The sequence below is a fragment of the Balaenoptera acutorostrata genome, chromosome 20, assembly GCF_949987535.1.
Source record: "Balaenoptera acutorostrata chromosome 20, mBalAcu1.1, whole genome shotgun sequence".
In the NCBI taxonomy this organism is placed as follows: domain Eukaryota; kingdom Metazoa; phylum Chordata; class Mammalia; order Artiodactyla; family Balaenopteridae; genus Balaenoptera; species Balaenoptera acutorostrata.
In genome coordinates, this window is record NC_080083.1 from 47,853,048 (window position 1) to 47,878,587 (window position 25,540).

A 25,540-nucleotide genomic window follows, 5' to 3' on the forward strand; every position below is an offset into this window, starting at 1 on the left:
ATATATGCAGGGGTAGATAGGCTTCTTGGGTGAATTCCTCATATACAGCTACTTGAGTACCTCTCAACCTGAAGTCCTGTGAACTAAAGAAAAAAGCTATATGCTTCCTTCCTACAACAACCAATGTAAAATGGTGGGATAGATGGGATAACTACTACAGACACTCCTGTTCCAACAGACAGAAAACAGGAGGTGCACGGAAGTTCCTGGTCCATTGCAATTCTCAAATTCACTCAGGTACAGGTTTGCAGTTCCACCTTCAAGGCCTCAGAATAATTCTCCATGGCTCTAGGTTCTACCCTGTAGGCTCTTTGTTACACCCTCTAAGTCATCCTTTTTTCATGAAAGGTAGCCCGTGTTTGCACCTAAATAGTTTTCTCAGCCTGCTCCCTGCTCATAGAACATGAGGGTCCAAAGGCCTCTTTTCTTTCTGTACTCTCTCTGTCCCTTTGAGGCCAAGCTGGCAGTGTTTCTGACAGTAAAATTCTCTTTAAAAATTGTGAATTTCCTGTGAATCTTACTGGCGTTCAGTCCATGAGAGAAAAGCTATATCCATAAGTATCTTTGCGATAAATCTTTCTCTACCTTGAGCTTCTGCCGAAGGAAAAAAGCCTTAAGCTTTTTAGAAGCTCTATTGTTTAAATGAGAAGATCTGAGAAGCATAACCTTAAAATTTTTAGTCTTTAGTTTGATTGAAAGATACCCTGAGGTAGCTCCATTAAATCACCCCTGGAACAGAAGTCATTGGAACAATACAATAGAAGAAGCCTGTGTACCTGCAACTATGGTACACATTAGTCCTGGAGTGACTATCTCTGAACCTCTTGAATGTGAGAGAGAAACAAAATTCTTTCTTGCTTAGTCAACTATTATTTAGGAATTTTCTGTTACTGGCAAAAGAATCTAATCCTAACTAATATATACTTGGTGCTATTGGGGGGGGGGGCGGTCTATGACTAATACAGTACCTAACTAGCTCATGAAGAGATTCAGTGCTAAAAAAACTACAACTGTTCAAGATTTTTAAAGCATTCATAGTCTGTTGATCAGCATACAGACTGCAGCCATTAGAGTCCTTACACATTTGAAATTGATGCTGTATGAATTGGTGGAAAATGGGATGGGTCATTAAAAGAGGTGACTGTAAACAAGGTGGGGGTGTGGGGAAGTAGGGAATGGAGAGTGGGGTGTTAACAGAAATAAAAGACATGGTCTCAGCACTCAGATTACATATAGACTATTTAGGGAGATAAACTGTATACATTTTGAACGTACTAAAGAATGTCTACAGAGCAGGGTTTAAGGTACAAATGATCATAGCAGTATCCCTGAAGGAATTAACTATGGTAACATATTGAGTACTATACATACAGTTTTGAATTATCACAATCCAGGGAAAATTGAGGCTTAGATAGCATGGGTAATTTGCCCCACCAGGTGCAATGAATAAACAGGATTTGAATTTGGATTCATCTGTCTCTAAAGCACATGCTGTTCACCACATGTAAATAATGGAGAGCTCAGGTTGGATCGATCAATGTGAACAATTTTACCTATATGTTTGTAAAGAAAAGATACTTTAAATCGTGGGCTATTTTCAAAACACTCTGCTTGACAGAGCATTTACAACTTTAGTTTAACAAACCTTAAAGACGATTAATTTCATCGAATTGGATTCATACGACGTTTTAGGGACTCCTGCGGAAAGCCATGAACAATTGCTTGTGTATTTTCTTTCACCAATATCATTTCATCTGCATGATGCATGAAAAGAAAAGTTGATTTTCAGCAAAAAAACAAAGTATCTGTTCCAAAAGTAGAGTTAGTCCTCTGAAGGGCAGCCTAGAACAAATCTCAGTAAGGTTGTGGGACAAACGGCTTGGAGCCACTGTCCATTACTAAGTAATAGAAGCGAAGCAGGATGAAATGTTTTAGAAGAAAGGGAGGGCGGGAGGTATTCAAAGGATGGATAGAAGATAACATTGAAATGGGATCAGATGGGGAAGGACAGCGGACCAGAGAATGAACACAGCTACCAGAAGAGCAGAGAGCGTGTAGGATGCAGGGAGAAATCGAGGTCCAGGGTGCAGGAAGGAAAGCTCGGTGATGAGTCCCGCCACTCGTGTCCATGCCGCCGACCCCCGGCCGGGTGAGGTCACAGGCCCTTATGAGGTGGGGCAGACGGGTGCGGCCGCAGCGCTGTCTAGTCCGGGCGGAGGTGGCGGCGACCTCAGCCGCTGCCCGGAGCCCCGGAGCCCCTGCAAGGCGGCCGTGGCGGCGGCATGGGTCCCGCGATCGCCCAGCGCCGGCTGCTCAGTGGGCGGAGCATCAGGGCGGTCAGGTGACCCGGGGGCGGGGCCTCGTTGCGCCGGAGCCCGGGAAGGAGGTGGAGCGAGAGCGTCACGCCGAGCGAAGGGCAGAGGGGCTGAAGCACCTGCGTGAGGACCCGCAGACACCTGAGGGAGCGAGGGACAGATTGGGGAGCCGTAGGGGGCCGACGGTGGGACCTTCAGGGGACAGAGGTGGGGAGGGGAGACCTGCTAAGGCGATGGGGAGGAACAGCCTCCGAGGCTGAGGGAGAGAGGACGGCCACGCGGTGTGAGGTACAAAGTAGAACAGTTCCGGAGATGAGTGAAGGTTCCAGAAAGGGCAGTGAGGTGACGAGGCGGACAATCAAGGGGCGGAGTGAGGGATGACTGGGCCGGAGCCGGCGGTCCCTCAGAAATGGTGGTGGTTCTCGGAGGGTGGCGGTCACTGTGGCGGGGAGACTTCCCTGCTCCTTCGCATACAGTTAGACCTCCGTTAGAGCAGTTGTTGCCACCTTCGCGGGTGGTTTTCCTGTCCACTTGTCTACTTGCTTTTCTTCCCGAAGAAGTCGTAAGCTTCACAAGAGCAGGGCCCCTTGGAATCCTCCACAGCGCGGGGTTTTGCATGAAGTGGATGTTCACTTAATATTTGTTAAACAAAGGTGGCGATTGTGGGTAATCAGTAGATGCAGTGACGTGGTTATACAGCTGCATTTAATGGACGTGTGCCGTCAACAAAAGTGGAGAAGAGTGAGTGAGTGAGGCAGCTCGTGAGGGAAGCGGTGTGAAAGGAAAGAGTGGAAGGTACTTTGTGAGGGGACGTCACTCTGAGAAGCAGTCAGTTATTCTGTGGAGGTGATGATAATTCACCAAGGGAGAAGGTACAACTGTGGAAGCACAATGTAAACCTTAAGGCCCTAAACAAAATTAAATCTTATTTTGGGCTTTTGGAGTCAGAAGCTCTTTGTTTTCTGCCTCAGCTCTGCCTCTCGGTTTACTAGGAAGCAATGGAGTTTTACTGAACTATCCCTGAATTCAGGAGTCAGAGACCTGAATTTTGCTGCTATGTATTTTCTTGTGTACTTTGTGTGCGCAAATCACAATCTCTTTGTGCATCAATTTCCTCATGTGTAATTGATAAGGGGTTAGACTGGAAAGATTTCTAAGATCATTCTAGTTCTGTTATGGATTCTGTGATGTCATGTAACATCAAACAAGGAGTCCCCGCCCCCCCCACCCCCCAGCCCTTAACATATATCTTTTTTTTTTAAAGATTTATTATTATTTATTTATTTTTGGTTGCATCGGGTCTTAGTTGCGGCACTCGGGATCTTCGTTGGGGCATGCGGGCTCTTCGTCGTGATGCATGAGCTTCTCTCTAGTTGCCGCACGCGGGCTTCTCTCTAGTTGTGGCCTGTGGGTTTTCTCTCTCTAGTTGTGGCGCGTGGGCTCCAGGTCGCGTGGGCTCTGTAGTTTGCGGCATGCAGGCTCTCTAATTGAGGTACGTGAGCTCAGTAGTTGTGACACGCGGGCTTAGTTTACCCGTGGCATGTGGGATCTTAGTTCCCTGACCAGGAATCGAACCCCCGTCCCCTGCATTGTAAGGCAGATTCTTTGCCACTGAACCACCAGGGAAGTCCCTAACATATATCTTTTAAGTTACAAAATTTTGAAAATTCTATACTTTGCCAAGGACTGGAAAGCCATTTAGTAACAAATACAGCTTGATCTACATAGGGAATGAATCAATCATGATATTAAAAAAATACCTTTGATGTATCAGAGGGTTTTGAATTTTCTCACTTCTTTTTGGTAGTTTTTGATGAGTCAGATGATGACAACCAAGAAGCAAAGGAAAATGAGAAAGGATGGTGTGTGTGGGAGTGTGGTGGGCAGAATACAGGATATGGCTGCTGGTGGCTGTTTTGTCTCTTACTCTCCTAGTACCACTGGGACCTTTGCTGGAATAGATGCCCTTCGTGCTTCTCATAGCTGTTTCTAGACTTTTCTTCCTCCCATTCTCAAAACTTTCAGTTTTGCACCTCACATCAGATTATACCATACACTACTACTCCTTGTTGCAGTCAAATTTCAGTTCCAGGCCTTCTACCACTCTAGCAATACTTCTGTCATAATTCTTGTGATTTTAGTATTCACATAGATGATCCTTTGAATATCTGGTCTCTCAGTTCTTGCCCTCCTCTCCTACAATAATTTCACCTTTCCTCAGTCACTTGCTCCCTTCATAGCTTCTGTCTTATATTACCAATAACTGCAACTCTGTTATCTCAATATGCCACACTCTCCAGCCATCACATTCCTACTTTTATTTAAAAAAAATTTTTTTTAAATGTCACCCATTCTCTCTTGTCCTTACTTCCCACCCACCTACTCAGTTTGTTTCATGGTCAGTAATTAAAACCACTCCCTTTCATTTCCCCCCAGTTCCCTTACCACCTTTTCAGTTCATTTTACTTTCTTGGCTAAATCATAACCCTAGATTTAATCTAGATCTCTGCCTACTGAGTTTCAGCATTTTTGCAATGAACATGGTTGGAGGAAAACACACAACCATGATTACTCTTCACTTTAAATTCATGATCACTTACCTAAAGGGACCCTTCAAGCTGTCCAGCAATCATATCAGATTCCCCTGGGCTATTAATTCTTTTTTTTTTTAATTTATATTACCATTTATTAGTTTTACCCGTTCTTTAAATTTTTTTATTTTATTATTTTATTTATTGAAGTATAGTTGATTATATGACAGTATTATGTTAGTTTCAGGTGTACAACATAGCAATTCAATATTTTTATAGGTTATACTCCATTTAAAGTTACTACAAAATAATGGCTATATTTCCCTGTACTGTGCAATATATCCTTGTTGCTTATTTATTTTATACATAGTTGTTTGTGTCTCTTAATCCCATAACTCTATTTTGCCCCTCCCCACTTCCCTCTCCCTACTGGTAACCAGGAGTTTGTTCTCTGTTTCTGTTTTGTTACATACATTCATTTGTTTTCTTTTTAGATTCCACATATAGGTGATAATATAAAGTATTTGTGTTTCTCTGTCTGACCTATTTCACTAAGCCTAATACCCTCTAGGTTCATCCATGTTGTTGCAAATGTCAGAATATCATTCTTTTTTATGGCTCAGTAATATTCCATCACACACACACACACACACACACACACACACACACACATATATCATATCACATCATCTTTATCCATTCGCCTTTTTTTTTAAATTTATTTATTTTTGGCTGCATTGGGTCTTTGTGCTGCGCGCGGGCTTCTCTTTGTGGTGGCTTCTCTTGTTGTGGAGCATGGGCTCTAGGCACACGGGCTTCAGTAGTTGTGGCTCACGGGCTCTAAAGCACAGGCTCAGTAGTTGTGACATATGGGCTTAGTTGCTCTGCATCATATGGGATCTTCCCAGACCAGGGATCGAACCCGTGTCCCCTGCATTGGCAGGTGGATTCTTAACCACTGCGCCACCAGGGAAGCCCTATCCATTCATCTTTTGATGGACACGTAGGTTGCTTCCATGTCTTGGCTATTGTAAGTAGTGCTGCTATGAACATTGGGGTGCATGTATCTTTTTGAATTAGTGTTTTCATTTTCTTAGGATACATACCCAGGAGTGGAATTGCTGGATCATGTTCTATTTTTAGTTTTTTTTAGGAACCTCCATACTGTTTTCCATGGCGGGTGCACCGATTTACAATCCTACCAACAGTGTACTTGGGTTCCCTTTTCTCTACATCCTCACCAACATTTGTTATTTGTAGACTTTTTGATGATAGCCATTCCAACAGGTGTGAGTTGATTGGACTATTACTTCTTCCACTCTCCTAGGTGACTATTTTATAACAATGCCTCTCTCCTCAAACCTCCAGCTCCTCCTCTCACATCCTCATTCTCTGTTGAGTACTTTGCTTCCTGTTTCACTAAGAAGACTAAAGCAATCAGAGATGATTTCCACTAGCTCCCACGATCACACCTACTCACCTACTCTACATGTAATTATGCCCAGTTACTCCGCCATGTCTCTTACTACTGTGAATATGTGCTTAGCTAAGGCCAGACCCTCCCCTTCTGCCCTAAATCCCATTTCCTTTCTCCTACTTGAGAATATTGTTCCAGTAGCTCTCCCCTCCTATATGATCAATTTTTGCTCTTCCACTAGATTATATCTATCAGCATATGAACATTTCTTTATCTTTCCCCATCTTAAAACCTCATAACCGCTCTGACCCCTCAGCTACTACCTCATTTCTCTTTCCCTTTATAGAATAACTCCTTGAGTCATCTCTTCTGGCTGTCTCCAATTTCTGTCCCCCATTCTCTCTTAAACTCACTCCAAGGACATTATTTCTGTATCATAACACCCAAGTGGCTCCTGTTAGGGTAGTTGGTGTCCCCCATGTTGCAATATATATGTGTTGAATTCATGGATGGAGGGATGAATGGATTGGAGAAAAGGGATACGACTCTTTTTACTTTCCTTGGTTTGCCCTTGCAAGTTCGCATATATGTCATAGGATTAAAAGAGTTAAGAAACAATTCTGTTGTCAGAGTTATGGGAAAGAGACTTCCTGTGCTATTTTTTTCTCTTAGCTTGCAGAGACTTATGTGGTATCTGATTTATCCAGCAGATTGAGCCCTGCCAACTTTTTGATAATCTGATCAATAATTATGAAACAGTTCTCCCTTTCAAAGTTTATTTAAATCGTGTTTACTCTGCTTAATTAAGTACTTGGATGACCTAAGAACTCTTGGTGAGTAAGCTCAGTAGGGACAGAATTCCTTCCTCCCTTCCTCCCTCTTCCCTCCCCCTCCCTCCCTCCTTCTCTGCCTCTCTCCTTCCCTCCCTTCTTTCTTTCCTTCTTTTACAATATGTCTATAGCACTGTGCTTTGTTCTGTGAGAAATAATTCAAAGAATGATGAGATACCAGCCCATTCCTTAGAAATTGGTGTAAGAGCTATACATGTGATAATTAAATAAAAATACAAGGCAAATGATTAATGCCAGTTGAATAATGAAGACAATAAGAAAAATGAAGACAGTAAGTGCTATGCCAAGAAGTTTAGAGGTGAAGATTGAACTGGTTAGAGAAGCTTTAGAAGAGGTTATATAGAGTGGGTTGCTGGGGAAACCTGTACAGCCTTCTAATGTCTTCTGAGATAGGTATTTTTAATGTGGTTTCATTTTATTTTTAACATGTTTTGAATTCCAGGAATGTTGGGCATACCACATTCAACAGTAATTACAATAACATTTACAGAAATAAATTATTTTAAAGTACTGTCTCTCTATTAGACAGAATATTAATACTTGCAGTTAAACTTCACAATATGAAAAAGATACTAATAATTGCAACTAACAATGTAATGTCGCTAGCAATGTAATAAACCACTCATCAAATGTGACTCAGATATAAGTAAAAGATATTGTGAAAAATTTGGGAAATTCTAAATTTCTAAAGTTGGTTATCACATTTACATAGTGTAGAACTGGCTAAAACATTTTTTTGTTTGCAATAGTATTGTTTTGAGAGGCAATGTTGTGTGGTGCTGAAGACCACAGGCTCTTGAGTTAGGATGCCTGAATTCAAAATGTGACTCCACTGTTCGTTGGCTGTGGAATCTTGGGCAGTTTGATCTAAGTTTTTATTTTCCTCATCTGTAAAATAGAATGATAATTCCTTGAAAGGTAGTTTTCAGGAATAAATGAAATAATGCAGGTCAAAGTGTTTATCATAATGTCTCACAATAAGTATTTAATAGCATTAGCAATTACTGGCTATGTTAGTAGTTCTGCTTAACTGGGCTTATTTGAATAAATACCTATAACAACTTTCTGCTTTTCATGACATTTGAATTTGGATTTCTATTCTCCTCCTTATACCACAAAGGTAAAGTTAAAGGACTGGATGATCTCCTGTGATTTATGATCTATTAACTGCCTTTTCTAGCTTTTGTATATATATGTGAGTTGGGAAATGTCTGTTAGGTATTGTGCTATAAGTGAGTGTTACATTGAAAGAATAACTTAAGGTAGTTAAATATAATTACTTATGTCTCCTAAACAGGGATATGGTTTTTTATTTTTCTCTTTTTGGCAGGAAATCATTTTGTGCTACTGTTCATTCACACTTGTTCATCAAGTTCTTTGAGTCCTCAAGGGCAGAATTTACCTCTAAACAGAAAGATGGAAACTAAAGTACATTTATTTTGCCAGGTATTTTTCAAAACAGTTTCTAAAGTTTCCTTCCTTTTCTTTCTTAAAAATTAGTTTACATTACCTCACACCCATAATCAGTAAGCAGATTCATAGCAACATAGTCATATGATCTTGCTTAATAACTGAGGTGACCTTTGAACACTTTTAGTGGATATATGTTGAACTCTCATCCCAGCAACCCATGTAGTATCAAGAGATCTGTGATGTGTGATGAGAGTATTTTTGGGGAAAGGGACAGGGACAATTTTTCAGGAGACCAAAGGATTTAAACCTACATGAGAGGTTGTAGACAATGTAATTAATATGGCAGTCTAATCAAAAGGTAACTTAAAAGATACCAAGTTTCTCTAGCCCTCTTATCTGTGATTCAGGGGATATTCTTATGTATTGGCCAGTATTGTGTCAATAAAAACAAATCTGGACTTAGTATGGAGAGACTTTTTTCAAAAGGATTATTGTAAGGGAGGAAAGAAACTATAGAAATAGGAGGAGGGGGGGACTATTGCAATAGGGAGAACACTGTGACCATAAGATCTGCAAGCGTATCCAAGGTTTAGGGAAAAAGGGTTTTCTTTTCTTTCCTTTTTGTTTTTTTTTTTTTAATTTTACTTTATTATTATTTTAAAATTTTTATTTTATATTGGAGTATAGTTGATTAACAATGTTGTATTAGTTTCAGGTGTACAGCAAAGTGATTAAAAGGGTTTTCTTTTATAGAGAGGAGTAAACAAGGCTAGGAAGAGCTGGGTATGGGGAAATGGGATGTTAGAGTGGCATGATCGGATAAATAGATCAGAGAATATTTTACTGAGAGGCCAGCCTATTTTCTGGAGGGGTTGCATGCTGACTGGCTCAGGCTGAGGGTGGGCCAAAGTTCAGGGGCTTGGAGAAGGAGAGAAGCTTAACCAAAGCCTAGTTAATAAGCATTTTGTCCTGATTAATTGGTGAGGATAAAACAGTTCAGCTAACCATTTATGAGGCAAAGAAAGGAAAATTTGAAGGTGTTTGGCCTTGTCATAGGTAAACAAGAGGGGTATGTGGTAAGTCTTATCTAAATCATTTGAGGAAGGGTGGTTCTTTGCAGTCAGCCACTATCCAGAACACAAAAGAATGAGGGAATTCTTCTTTCACTGTTTTTCAGGAGCACAAGACTCAGGTAGAATTTAACATTGTCAGTTGAGAGTCTTAATCTTTTCTTTTTTTTTTTTTCATATCTGAATATGGACTTTCTAAATTATTTTATTTTATTTTATTTTTTAGCATCTTTATTGGAGCATAATTGCTTTACAATGGTGTGTTAGTTTCTGCTTTATAACAAAGTGATTCAGTTATACATATACATATATCCCCATATCTCTTCCCTCTTGCATCTCCCTCCCTCCCACCCTCCCTATCCCACCCCTCTAGGTAGACACAAAGCACCGAGCTGATCTCCCTGTGCTATGTGGCTGCTTCCCACTAGCTATCTATTTTACATTTGGTAGTGTATATAAGTCCATACCACTCTCTCACTTTGTCCCAACTTACCCTTCCCCCTCCCCGTGTCCTCAAGTCCATTCTCTACATCTGCGTCTTTATTCCTGTCCTGCCCCTAGGTTCTTCAGAACCTTTTTTTTTTTTTTTTTTAGATTCCATGTATATGTGTTAGCATACTGTACATACTGTATTTATTTTTCTCTTTCTGACTTACTTCACTCTGTATGACAGACTCTAGGTCCATCCACCTCACTACAAATAACTCAATTTCGTTTCTTTTTATGGCTGAGCAATATTCCACGAGAGTCTTAATCTTTAAATTTATTCTTTTAGCGGAGCTGGTGCCACCATATGAGGCATGTACCTATACTGTAATTCCAAAAAACAACTTCAGGGGCTTATTGCTAAGTACTGAGACATGTAATATATATGTACATATTAACCTGTTCCATCTTTTTATTTGTAATACTTTATTGATTGTACCCTTATAAACTGATTTTGAAGATGAATTCTTAAATATTAAAAAAGTTAACAATATTAATATATCATACCAATTTATTCCCTTAAACTATATAGTTTGTATTTTACAGGTGGTTCACCTTTATCCTTAGAGTTTTAGAAATTCTTTTCTTCCTTTTCTGTGTTGTTAAAGTTTCTATCCACTATTTGTTTCTGTTCATCAGGCCTTTGATAACAGGTTTTTGTGCCCCTCTGTCTTTTTAGATCCCCTCCTTCTTTTTTTTTTTTTTTTTTTTATAATGAAGCTGCTTTTCTTTCTTTTTTTTTTTAATTTAGGGAAGGCTCTTTTATTTATTTATTTATTTTTATATTTATTTTTGGCTGTGTTGGGTCTTCGTTTCTGTGCGAGGGCTTCCTCTAGTTGCGGCAAGCGGGGGCCACTCTTCATCGCGGTACGCGGGCCTCTTCACTATCGCGGCCTCTCTTGTTGCGGAGCACAGGCTCCAGACGCGCAGGCTCAGTAGTTGTGGCTCACGGGCCTAGTTGCTCCGCGGCATGTGGGATCTTCCCAGACCAGGGCTCGAACCCGTGTCCCCTGCATTAGCAGGCAGATTCTCAACCACTGCGCCACAGGGAAGCCCCTTCTTTTTTTAATGGCTTCGATTTTGGGTCATTTTTCTTAACCTCTCTGATAATCCTTTCATCATTTGTAATAAACATCTCATCAGGACAGCAAATCAGATTGCCTTTTAGAAACAAGTTTTTAAAGGGGTGTCTCTGTTGTAAGATATATGTGTGCAAATTCTAAAAGTCACTGAAATAGTTCTCTTAATTTCTATCTAATGCAGAAATAGAGGTCTCTCTAAATTCCCATGGTAATCTGCATTATAAATTGCCTGTGTAATCTGTTCAGGGATTAAAAACTAATGTACCTTTGATCAACTAGATGCAGTCCAAACTGCAAACTGCCGTATTTCAAGAAAGAGAATATTTCCAACTTCATTCCTCTTTTTCTAAACATGTTAATTGCTCTTGGGCTCTAGTTGTTTGTTTGTTTGTTTTTTGGGGGGGTTTCTATTTAGAAGGAATATAGCTTTTTTTTTAATAGACTTTATTTTTTAAGAGCAGTTTTAGATTCACAGCAAAATTGAGTGGATGTGTTTTAGATTCACAGCAAAATTGAGTGGATAGTACAGGTTACTATATACCCTGTGCCCCACAGCCTCCTCCACTATCAATACCCTTCATCACTGTGGTCCATTTGTTATAACTGATGAACCTGTATTGACACATCATTATCACCCAAAGTCCATAGTTTCTATTAGAGTTGACTCTTGATGTTGTACATTCTATGGGTTTGGACAAATGTGTGATGACATGTAGCCACTATTAAAATGTTATATAGAATAGTTTCACTGCCCTAAAATCCTCTGTGCTCTGCCTAGTCATCTCTTCTCAGCCCCCGCCCACCACTAGCAACCACTGATCTTTTTTTTTTTTTTTTAAAGCCTTATTCTTTTAAATTTTATTTATTTATTTATTTATGGCTGTGTTGGGTCTTCGCCTCTGTGCGAGGGCTTTCTCCAGCTGTGGCAAGTGGGGGCCACCCTTCATCGAAGTGCGCGGGCCTCTCACCACCGCGGCCTCTCTTGCCGCGGAGCACAGGCTCCAGACGCGCAGGCTCAGTAATTGTGGCTCACGGGCCCAGCCGCTCCGCGGCATGTGGGATCCTCCCAGACCAGGGCTCGAACCCGTGTCTCCTGCACCGGCAGGCGGACTCCCAACCACTGCGCCACCAGGGAAGCCCCCACTGATCTTTTTATTGTCTCCATAGTTTTGCCTTTTCCAGAATGTCATATAGTTGGAATCATACAGTATGTAGCTTTTACAAAATGGCTGCTTTCACTTAGCAGTATACATTTGTTTCCTTCATGTCTTTTCATGGCTTGATAGCTCATTTCTTTTTAGCACTGAATAGTATTCCACGGTCTGAATGTATCACAGTTTATCTCCTGATCTACTGAAGAACATCTTGGTTTTTTACAAGTTTTGGCAATCATGAATAAAGCTATAAACGTCCATGTTCAGGTTTTTGTGTGGATATACTTTTTCAACTCCTTTGGGTAAACATGGAGAAGTGCAATTGCTGGATTGTATGCTAAGAGTATGTTTAGTTTTGTAAGAGGCTGTGAAATTGTCTTACAAAACAGCTATACCATTTTGCATTCCCACCAGCAATGAATGAGAGTTCCTCTTGCTTCACATTCTTGCCAGCATTTGGTGTTGTCTGTGTTTTGGATTTTGGCTATTCTAATAGACGTGTGGTGGTATCTTGATATTTTAATTTGTAATTCCCTAATGACATGATGTTGAACATCTTTTCGTGTGCTTGTTTGCCATTCGTATATCTTCTTTGGTGAGGTGTCTGTTAAGATCTTTTGCCCATTTTTTAATTGGGTTGTTCTTTTTCTTTTTTTTTTTTTTTTTTTTTTTTTTAGATTTTATTTTTTTTTTTAATTGATTAATTGATTGATTGATTGATTGCTATGTTGGGTCTTCGTTTCTGTGCTAGGGCTTTCTCCAGTTGCGGCAAGCGGGGGCCACCCTTCATCACGGTGCGCGGGCCTCTCACTACCGCGGCCTCTCCCGCTGCGGAGCACAGGCTCCAGACGCGCATGCTCAGCAATTGTGGCTCACGGGCCCAGCCGCTCCGCGGCATGTGGGATCCTCCCAGACCAGGGCTCGAACCCGTGTCCCCTGCATTAGCAGGCAGACTCCCAACCACTGCGCCACCAGGGAAGCCCCTGTTCTTTTTCTTATTGTTGAGTTTTAAGAGTTCCTTGTATAGTTTTGAATATACAAAATAAAGATACTTTGCATACAGTCCCTTATCAGATATGTCTTTTGCAAATATCTTCTCCCAGTCTATGAGTTGTCCTCTCATCTGCTTGACAGTGTCTTTCACAAAGCAGAAATTTTTAATTAATGAAGTTAAGTTTAATGATGCCTTGAGAACTAGATTTAATAAGTGTTAGATATATTCATGAATGCTGTGCATTTGTAGCTGCATAATGCACGAAGGAAAGTTGGAGTCATTTAAAATATATACCTAATCCAGACTAATGCATTAACTAACTCTTTTCAACAAAATTCTTTTCGATAGCACCATTTTAGAGAGAATGTTGATCTAAAATGAATGATTTGACCCAGTATGTCATATTTAATTTATGTGTGCAAAGAGAACATGGCTGACTGTGGCTTTTGATTGCTCCCCAGGGAGAAGAAAATACTGATTTATCAGATGATGGCTATAATTCTTTTGCAACTGACTTGCCATCAAGAAATATTGACAGCACGAAATACATCAAGTTTTCTAAAACAACAGAGAAGAGAATTTCACCTGAAGTTAGGGGTTTGAGCCCAGAACACACTAAAAAGTAAGTTAAACTGTGAGGTTACTTAATTGAATTATGCTTTTGCCAGTTTAAGAGAACCAAAAATGTAACTCATGTGTTCTCATAATGTACTAAGTATGGTGGATCATGCATATTGGTGGCCATTCTTTTAGGGGCATGGTTTTAATTCCTAGATAGCCATTCTCATATTTTTCTCACTTCTCTCACAGCCATGTGGAAGCCTATAAGTTATCATAGGTTTCCAGTTATAAGAAAGTCATTATCCATATGTCTGTCCTTTTTTTTTTTTGACGAATAATATTGTAATTTATTAAAATGTACAATGTGGTGATTTGATGTATGTATTCATTGAGAAATGATTACCACCATCAAGTTAAGTAACATATTCATCACCTCACATATTTACATCATCATCATCATCATTATTATTCATTTGGTGAGAACACAAGTTCTACTCTCAGCAAATTTCAGTTATACAATACAGGATTAACTATAGTCACCTTGTGGCTTGGCTTTTTTAAAAAAATCATGTGTAAGTGATATCCTATAGTATTTGTCTTTCTCTGTTTGACTTATTTCACTTTGCATAATGCCATCAAGGTCCATCCATGTTGTCCCCTTCTTTCTCATGGCTAAATATATTGTATTCCATTGTATATATTTACCACATCTTCTTTAACTATTCATCTGTTGACAGACACTTACATAGTTTCCATATCTTGGCTATTTTGAATAATGCTGCAATGAACATGGGAGTGCAGATACCTCTTTGAGATCCTGTTTTCATTTCCTTGGATATATACCCAGAAGTGGATTCCTGGATCATATGGTAGTTCTGTTTTTAATTGTTTTGAGGAACCTCTCCATACTCTTTTCCACGGTGACTGTACCAACTTATATTCCCACCAACAGTGTATAAGGGTTCTCGTTTCTCCACATTCTTGCCAACACTTGTTATCTCCTGTCTTCTTTTTTTTTTTTAACATCTTTATTGGAGTATAATTGCTTTACAATGGTGTGTTAGTTTCTGCTTTATAACAAAGTGAATCAGCTACACATATACACACGTTCCCATATCTCCTCCCTCCTGCATCTCCCTCCCTCCCACCCTCCCCATCCCACCCCCCCAGGCGGTCACAAAGCACTGAGCTGATCTCCCTGTGCTATGTGGCTGCTTCCCACTAGCTATCTATTTTACATTTGGTAGTGTATATATGTCCATGACACTCTCTCACCGTCTCACATCTCACCCCTCCCCCTCCCCATATCCTCAAGTCCATTCTTTAGTAGGTCTGTGTCTTTATTCCCATCTTGCCACTAAGTTCTTCATGACCTTTTTTTTTCTTCCTTAGATTCCATATATATGTGTTAGCATACTGTATTTGTTTTTCTCTTTCTGACTTACTTCACTCTGTATGACAGACTCTAACTCCATCCACCTCATTACAAATACCTCCATTTCATTTCTTTTTATGGCTGAGTAATATTCCATTGTATATATGTGCCACATCTTCTTTATCCATTCATCCGATGATGGACACTTAGGTTGCTTCCATGTCCTGGATATTGTAAATAGAGCTGCAATGAACATTTTGGTACATGACTCTTTTTGAATTATGGTTTTCTCAGGGTATATGCCCAGTAGTGGGATTGCTGGGTCATATGGCAGTTCTTTTAGTTTTTTAAGGAACCTCCTTACTGTTCTCCATAGTAGCTGTATCCATTTACTTACCCACCAACAGTGCAAGAGGGTTCCCTTTTCTCCACACCCTTTCCAGCATTTATTGTTTGTAGATTTTTTGATAATGACCATTCTGACCGGTGTGAGGTGATACCTCATTGTGGTTTTGATTTGCATTTCTCTAATGTTTAGTGATGTTGAGCATCTTTTCATGTGTTTGTTGGCAATCTGTATGTCTTCTTTGGAGAAATGTCTATTTAGGTCTTCTGCCCATTTTTGGATTGGGTTGTTTGTTTTTTTGATATTGAGCTGCATGAGCTGCTTGTATATTTTGGAGATTAATGCTTTATCAGTTGCTTTGTTTGCAAATATTTTCTCCCATTCTGAGGGTTGTCTTTTCGTCTTGTTTATGATTTCCTTTGCTGTGCAAAAGCTTTTAAGTTTCATTAGGTCTCATTTGTTTATTTTTGGTTTTATTTCCATTACTCTAGGAGGTGGGTCAAAAAGGATCTTGCAGTGACTTATGTCATAGAGTGTTCTGCCTATGTTTTCCTCTAAGAGTTTTATAGTGTCTGGTCTTACATTTAGGTCTTTCATCCATTTTGAGTTTATTTTTGTGTATGGTGCTAGGGAGTGTTCTAATTTCATTCTTTTACATGTAGCTGTCCAGTTTTCCCAGCACCACTTATTGAAGAGGCTGTCTTTTCTCCCTTGTATATTCTTGCCTCCTTTGTCAAAGATAAGGTGACCATATGTGCCTGGGTTTATCTCTGGGCTTTCTCTCCTCTTCCATTGATCTATATTTCTGTTTTTGTGCCAGTACCATACTGTCTTGATTACTGTAGCTTCATACAACCAATTTTAGATGACATATGTTAGTTTAAACTTTTATCCATTAATTGTTACATTGAGAATAATGTACAATTATTGTACATTGAATGTCTTGATAATAAATGTAAATACAAGAAAAAGTTTAATAACTGAACATAGAACATGTCCTATAAAGAAGCTTTTTCTTAAAATTTAGTATTTTAAGGTTATAGAAGTTCATAAATTACAAAATGAAAATTATTTATTCACCCCAGTCTTTCTCTGTAATCCCTAGTGGTAAACACTGTTGATAATTTTTTGGGTATCCTTCATGTCCTTTGGTTTTATATATATAATATATTGATATATATACACATATGTAATATATATATTTTAAATTGGTCTCATATTGATTACCGGTGAAGTTACCTTTAAAATTTTTGCTATTACAAATAGTGCTACAAAGAACATCCTTGCACATCAATTTTTGCACATTTGTGTAAATATTTCTATAGGATAGTGTTTTAGAAATGAAAAAGCTGGGTCAAAGAATATGCACATATCCATAGGAAAATGGTTTATGTTAAATGCTCTTTTTTCTAGCTTTATTGAGATATAATTGACAAATAGAAACTATATATTTAAGGTTACAACATGATCTGATATATGTATGCATTGTGAACTGATTACCACAATCAAGCTAAATAACACATACATCACCTCATATCTTCCCCCCTTCTTTTTTGTGGTGAGAACACTTAAGATTCACTTTCTTAGCAAATTTCAAGTGTACAGCACATTATTATTAATTATAATCACCATGTTGTACATTAGATTCCTAGAACTTGTTCATCTGATATCTAAAGTCTTTATGCTTTGACCAATGTCTCCCCATTTCCACCAACCCCTAGACCCTGGCAACCATCATTCTACTCTCTGATTTTATCAGTTTAAGTTTTTTACATTCTACATATAAGTGAGATCATACAGTATATTTCTTTCTGTGTCTGGCTTATTTCACTTAGTGTATTGTCCTCCAGATTCATCCATGTTGTTGCAAATGGCAGAATTTCCCTTTTTTTAATGACTGAGTAATATTCCATTGTATATGTATGTTTGTGTGTGTGTGTGTGTGTGTGTGTGTGTGTGTGTATTTTATCACATTTTCTTTATTCATTTATCCATCAACAGGCACTTAGGTTCTTTCCATATCTTGGCTGTTGTGAATAATTCTGCAATGAACATGATAGTGCAGATATCTCTTTAAGATCATGCTTTTATTTCCTTTGGATATATACCCAGAAGTGGAATTGCTGGATGATACCATAATTCTATTTTTAATTTTTTGAGGAACCTCTATACCGTTTTCTATAATGGCTGTACCAATGGATTTTAAAATTATTTGCATATTTTATAACATTATTGAGGTAAAATTGACATAACAATAAGCTGCACAGATTTAAAGTGTACAATTTGATAAATTTTGACATATGTATAAACTTGTGAAGCCTCAATACCTCTCATACCCCTTTGTAAGTCCTACTCCCTCTCCACAATGCCCCTCACCACTCCCAAGCAAACACAAATCTACTCTGTCACATAGATTAGTTTGAATTGTATAGAATTTTATATAAATGGGATCATGCAGTAAGTACTCTTTTTTTTTTTTTTTTTTTGGTCTGCTTTCTTTCACTCAGCTAATTATATTGAGATTCACCCATGCTTTTGTGTATATCAAAAGTTAATTTCTTTTTATTGCTGAATAGTATTCCATTATATGACTGTGCCATAATTTGTTTATCCATTCACTAATTGATGGACATTTGGATAGTTTCCAGTTTTTGGCTATTACAGGTAAAGCTGGCATAAGATTCATTTGTATGTCTCTATGTGGTCATATGCTTTCATTTGTCTTGGGTAAATACCCAGTGGTAGATAATTGGGTCATATATAAGAAACTATTAAACTGTGTTTGCAAAGTGGTTGAACCATTTTTTATTTATTTATTTTTTTATTGTAGTATAATTGCTTTACAATGCTGTGTTAGTTTCTGCTGTACAATGAAGTGAATCAGCTATATGTATACATATATCCCTTCCCTCTTGGACCTCCCTCCCACCCCCTCCCCCATCCCACCCATCTAGCTCATCACAGAGCACTGAGCTGAGCTTCCTGTGCTTTACAGCAGGTTCCCACTAGCGGTTGAAACATTTTGCATTGCCATAAGCAATATATGAGAGTTCCAGTTGCTCCTCATTCTTGCCAATCCTGAAATTGGTCAGCCTTTAAAAATTGTAGTCATTCTAACAGATGTATGGTATTATCTCACACTGTGATTTTAATTTGCATTTCCTGAATGATCAAATGATGTTAAACATTTTCATGTGCTTACTTGCTATCTGCTTATCTCCTTCCCATTAAAAATTTGTTTGTGTCCTTATTATTGCATTTTGAAAGTTCTTTATATATTCTGAATACAAGTCCTTTATTGGACATGTGATTAGCACATATTTTCTTCTAGTGTATGGCTTGTCTTTTCATTCTTTTAAAAATGTTTTTTGAAGAGCATAAGTCCATACTTTTTTTTTTAATATGGAATGTTTCACAAATTTGCGTGTCATCCTTGCGCAGGGGCCATGCTAATCTTCTCTGTAACGTTCCAATTTTTAGTATATGTGCTGCCAAAGTGAGCCATAAGTTCATACTTTTGATGAAATCTAGTCTACAATTTTTTTTTATTCGTGGATTGTACTCTTGATGTTTTATCTAAAGTTTTGCTTAACCCAGTGTCACATAGAAGTCAGAAAACAAGTCAAAGTAGTTGACTGAAATTTGTGCAGACATTTTATTGTTTTTGAAGGAAAGGAGAAACCACTTTCAAGTTGTTATACTGAAAAAGAATTTTTGAGGAAGACAACTTAATGAATTTTCCAAAATTGGAGAAAGTGCTTCTGTTGTTTGGAAATGAGAACAACCAAGCCTTGTCAACTTCTCTGCAGGTAGAAGCCTGCAGACCACTGGAAGCACTGAAGTGTTCTAAAGTTACTTTGCTCAGATGACATTAAATTGAAATGTGGATTTATAATAATTTTCTTCTGGACATAGGTAACATTGATGTAAATCCTTTCAAAGTTGGCCTAATTTACTTAAAGACAGAGGAAAATAACTTCATAGATATTTAACTTGAAGAATTTTGAAAAATTCAGAAGTTCCTTAACACAGATCTATGCTTGTCTAGAAAATGAGATTTAAGAACCCTGATTCTGTGGTTTGGCACAATTTGTAAGTCTGGATTTTCAGCTCTAGTTGCTATCAGAGATGACCTGTGCAATATCATTCAAAAACCCACTACATAATTTCAACTTCTCATTCAAGCCAGACAAAAATTCTTACTGAAATTTTCATTTGTACAATTCAGATATTATTCTTTTAAGAAATAGCCATTACTTTTTGCATGAAAAATGAGACTTTTTTGGGGGTAAAGATTACTTTAATATTGTGCAGTATTGTGTACATTTGTTTTAATTCATTTTGTGTGTGTGTGTGTGTGTGTGTGTGATGAGAGAGAGAGAGAGGGAAAGGCACAGAGAGAGAAAGGTGGAATGGTGTTAGGCAAAGCTTTCATTAGAATCTCAACAAGATCCATAATCTACCCCCAAACCACAGGTATAGAGGATTTTTCTAGAACATGATGAAATCAGTCCTATCCTTTTAAGATAAAACCACTGTGTATGTAAAATTGGCATGTTGCATGTATTTTTTGCACCTAATTACAAATATAAAAATTAGAGCCTTGAGCAAACAGAAGTGTAATATCTCCAGTTCTAGTCTATATATCATTCTTATTATTGCTGCAGCACTATTTACTACATAATTATGATATGTAAATATTTTCTGATAAGTTTTCTTTTTACATTCTATATTTAATGTTAACCTTGACTGCTTTTGTAGTATAGACTATAGTGTTCTAATATCAGTTAATTCTAGTTACATTTTTAGTTTGCCCTTTTATATTCTTAGTGAGTTTGCTGATAAGTTTGCTAATGCAGTTTTTTTCTTTCTGTTTCTCAATCATTCTTATAGTTAATGGAATGATGGATTTTTCAGATTACCTTAAGGCTGTGAATGAAGTTTGTTATTTGGTCTCTCAGGATCCAGGTAAAAAGATGTTTCTTCAAAATTATAGAAGAGAATGATTTTGATAGTAACTGATTTTAGGGTGGGGTGGTTATATGAATTTACTCTTTTTCAGAATCTCTTAACTCCTTTTTGCCCCAGTAGTCTAGGTTGAGAAAAATTAGACATGAGTTATTCTATAAAAAGCACTAAAAAACCTGGATCACTGCCATGTTATCCTAATTTTCTTTTGTTTCTTTTTAAATGAATTTATTTATTTGTTTATTTATGGCTGTGTTGGGTCTTCATTGCTGCATGCAAGCTTGCTGTAGTCGTAGTAAGCAGGGGCTACTCTTCGTTGTGGTGTGCAGGCTTCTTGCGATGGCTTCTCTTGTTGTGGAGCATGGGCTGTAGGTGCGCGGGCTTCAGTAGTTGTGACACGCAGGCTCAGTAGTTGTGGTTCACAGTCTCTAGAGTGCGGGCTCAGTAGTTGTGGCACACGGGCTTAGTTGCTCCACAGCATGTGGGATCTTCCCGGACCAGGGCTTGAACCCATGTCCCCTGCATTGGCAGGCGGATTCTTAACCACTGCGCCACCAAGGAAGTCCTGTCCTAATTTTCTATCTTCAATCTCCACTTTTTCCTTTACACAATTGATAGACCAATTTTCTTAAAACAAAGTTTTTGTCATGTCATTATCTCAAAAATTTAGCTGCTCTTCTTAGTCCAAACTCTTATGCTTGACGTCCTCACTTCTTCATAATTTTGCTTGCTGCTCCTCCTTTCTCCATAAATCTTTCCCAGGCAAGAACCCCAAGCTCCAGTGAATCATAAATCTCCATATATGCCAATTTCATTCTTACTTCCATGCCTTTGTTCATGTTTTTTTTTCCTCTATTGAAAACTCACATCTGTTTTCTTCTCTACCCTTAACAGTACTTTTTTCACTGTCTAGAGTCTGCTTGAATTTCTCCCTAAAAATTTCAGATGCTGAAGGGTCTCCTAGTAACTTTTAGTTTACACTACATATAAGTTGTAAAGAAAGTGGTTGGAGGGACTATTCATGTTAAAGATAGAAATAGTGCTTCCAAAAATCCGAGATCTCTAGTGTTCATGATCTAATTTTAGCAGTTCGTTGGTTTTTCCATTAGGCAAGATCAAGTTCCTATGTTCAGTCCTTGGGATTATATATATTTATTGTCAACCAGACTATATTTTCTTAGAATCAAGGATATATGAATGTGATAGTCAATATTCCTGAATAAGCAAACAAGAGGCAAGAAAAACTCTTTAATGTTTACTTATTCATTAATGTAATAAATGTTATTAAATGCCTACCATATGCAGCAATGAACAATATAGATATGATGCTTGGTTTGCTTTTCCTTTTTTAATTCCTTACTTCCTACTTGGCATTTTGATTAACTCCTGTGACACTGGGATTCTCCTTTATCTACTTGGTTTTTGACTTACAGCTTTTTCCTGACTATAGATTTATATGTTTGCTTGGACTCCTAAGTACTGCCTACTTGCTGAACCAGCTTATTTTCTCTCTTCCATTCCTTGGTTTTTCAACTCCTGGTTTCCTATTTTGACCTTATTTCTGTTCATGGCCATGTGTTCTGAGACCAATCAGGAAGTCCCAGGTTTCTTTATTTTTCCTTTTAAAGCAATACACGTAATTCTTGAATATGTTATTTTTATAAAATATCCAAGCAATATTTAAGTGTATGAAGATGTGGAAGACACTCTTTAATTCCTCCTAGATTTTTATAGTTTAATGTTGACCTTAGAATCATTTTTATATGCAATTGTGAATATATATATGTTTCATAAGATGAAATAAGTTATCGATTTTTAGGCAGAGGACCTATATCTCACAGAGGCTAGTAAAAAGACCAAGCATACAGTTAGGAATCAAGAGACCCTCCAAAAATGGAAAAAATAGAAATATCTTATACTTTAAGAGAAAAGGATCATACTATATACATTATTTTTTAGTATTTTTTTTAAACTAAGTAATACGTCTTGGAAAGTTCGATGTCAGTAGATATAGGTCAGCCTTTTACTTTTTTTTTTAAATTAATTAATTAATTAATTAATTTTTGGTTCTGTTGGGTCTTCGTTGCTGTGCATGGGCTTTCTCTAGTTGCAGTGAGTGAGGGCTACTCTTCGTTGCGGTGCGTGGGCTTCTCATTGTGGTGGCTTCTCTTGTCGTGGAGCACGGGCTCTAGGTGCACGGGTTTCAGTAGTTGCGGCATGCAGTCTCAGTAGTTGTGGCTTGCGGGCTCTAGAGCGCAGGCTCAGTAGCTGTGGTGCACGGGCTTAGTTGCTCCACGGCATGTGGGATCTTCCTGGACCAGGGATCAAACCCATGTCCCCTGCATTTGCAGGTGGATTCTTAACCACTGCACCACCAGGGAAGTCCCCAGCCTTTTACTTTTTAATAGCTACATGGTATCTGAAAAATGTAGATATACTATAATTTATTTAATCCCATATTGTTGAATATTTAATTCGTTTTAATTGTCTTACTATTGTAAACAATTCCACAGTGATTGTAACTTTTCTTTTATTTTTATATTATATATATTTATTTGATGTTATATTTTATATTTATATGTGTGCATGTGTCTTTATCATACCTTTGTAAGGCAAAATGAGTTATAAATTATTAGGCAGAGGAGAAACAGTGTGTGCATTGGGACATGACTTCAACACCTAACCAGATAGTTTTTTCAACTCTGCCTTAGTCTTCACTTCCTTCTTATGTGTATCCTTAAGGTAAGACAGTGGTGAGGGTATAGGACCTTCTCAAGTATTTCCTGAGCGTCTTTACATCCTTGCCCTTGTGTGTGGCTATCTAGATTCCCAAGAATATGTTGGAGATTTTCAAAGCCCCCTATGAAAATTTCATTTCCCAGATTTTCCTTTTAATCTTGTTTGTTAGCCTACTGTTTGCTCTGTTATCTACCACTTCTGGCAGTTGTAATGTTAAACAATTGTCTCTGATTGTTTTTAATGAATTCTCCCAGGGAAAAGGCTGTTTGCACTGGGCAAGCTTTGAGTCATGTTATATAAGAACAGCTTTGCAAGTAGGGTCTTCCAGGGAACCACCAGACAGGTCTAATAATAATAGTTCTCAGGGAATGGGGCTTTGAAGAAGTTCCAACCTCATTCTTCTCCACTGGATTTCAGACTGCTGGTTTTCTTTGTGATTTTAGGCTCTTGTTTTTTCAGGGCTCCTGGAAGCTCCTGATGGGGAGGTGGGAATATGGCAAGTTAAGAGGCCACAAAGCTTAGTGTTCTTAAGCCATTTTTCTTGAAAAAACATTCCTTGTAAGCCTTTGGTTGATTTCCAGAGTTTTGAAGAAAGTTGATTTTGACGATTTTTGCCAGTGTTCTCATTGTTTTGTAGAGGAAAGGATTCTCAGAGGTCTTTCCTCTGCAACTTTTGCTCACTTGATTAATAACTGCTAGTTGAATGAATAAATAGTGTCCAGTTCTTCCCCTTGGTTGTGCTTATCTAAGGACTTGTGGATCATTATGTTTACTATATCCTGAATTCCAGGAAAATCTAGCCTGACTAACAAGTGATTTGCACTCTGAAATTAATTATTTGAATTGTGTTTCCTTATCAAAGTAAATTAGGGATACAGTGGTCTGAGGAACACTTAAATGTAGCATTTGGACACAGATATCTTTAGGTTTTAAGGAAGACTTCTTTTGGGGGGGAATTATCTTCATTATTATGAATGTTTTCTTTTAACCATGTTCTTCCCAGTTCACTTATGATATAAAGGACTGTTAGCATAAACATGAAGTTTATATGGATAAATAGGAAACCTTTTAATAGTGGTTAAATCATTGCCAGATTCTTTGTAGTATATTAAAAATCTGAAGAGAAATTTTGTATCTACACCATTCTTCTTTCTTTTACAGTATCTTTCCTAAATTACATTTTAAAGTAATTAATAACTGCCCCCAATTTTGGATTAAGCTTCCCTGCTATTGTAGATTATACAAGTGGTAAGAAATTGTTATAGCTAAAAGTTTTAACTAAGAGGTGAGCATAGTATAATGATTAAGAGCAAACATTCTGGAATAGATTAGAATTCTGGCTTTTCTATTTGCTAGCTGTGTAATCAAAAGGGACTTTCTAATAGATAACTTGAACAGACCGATCACTGGAAGTGAAATAGAATCTGTGATTTAAAAAAAAACTCCTTACAAACAAAAGTCCAGCATCAGATGGCTTCACAGGCGAGTTCTACCAAACATACAAAGAAGAAATTATATGATTCTTCTCAAACTCTTCCAAAAGATTGAAGAGGAGGGAACACTCCCAAAGACATTCTATGAAACCACAATCACCCTGATACCAAAACCAAAGATACCACCAAAAAAGAAAATTACAGGCCAATATATTTGATGAATACAGATGCAAAAATTCTCAATAAAATATTAGGAAAAAAAAAACAACAACACATAAAAAAGATCATACCACAACCAAGTGGGATTCATCCCAAGTTCCTGAGGCTGGTTCAATGTATGCAAATCAATCAAGGTAATAAAACACATTAACAAAATAAAAGTCAAAAATCACATGATCATCTCAGTAGATGCAGAAAAAGCATTTGACAGAATTCAACATCCACTCATGATAAAAACTCTTACCAAAATGGGTATCCAGGGAACATACCTTAACATAATAAAAGCTATTTATGACAAACCTACAGCCAATATAATACTCAGTGGTGAAAAGCTGAAACCCTTCCTCCTAAAATCTGGAACAAGACAAGAATGCCCACTCTCACCAGTTCTATTCAACATAGTATTAGAAGTCCTAGCCACAGCAGTCAGGCAAGAAAAAGAAATAAAAGGCATCCAAATTGGAAGGGAAGAGGTAAAATTGTCACCATATGCAAATAACATGATACTATATATAGAAAACCCTATTGACTCCACACAAAAACTACTAGATCTAATAAAGGAATTCAGCAAAGTAGTAGGATACAA

The 25,540-nt window shown here is 37.9% G+C and overlaps 1 protein-coding gene and 1 non-coding gene across 2 annotated transcripts in view; one reads left to right on the forward strand and one right to left on the reverse strand.

The window, feature by feature from the left end:
* The first annotated feature begins 2,128 nt into the window (after positions 1-2,128).
* EFCAB13 (EF-hand calcium binding domain 13) overlaps positions 2,129-25,540 on the forward strand; it is a 112,836-nt gene continuing 89,424 nt past the window's right edge. The window contains 2 exon segments of the mRNA XM_057535190.1: positions 2,129-2,522; positions 20,489-20,563. Coding sequence (XP_057391173.1) covers positions 2,129-2,522; positions 20,489-20,563 — 469 coding nt within the window.
* On the reverse strand, positions 18,992-19,097 carry LOC114236926 (U6 spliceosomal RNA). Its single transcript, XR_003622773.2, has one exon. It is a non-coding gene; the product is annotated as a U6 spliceosomal RNA (small nuclear RNA).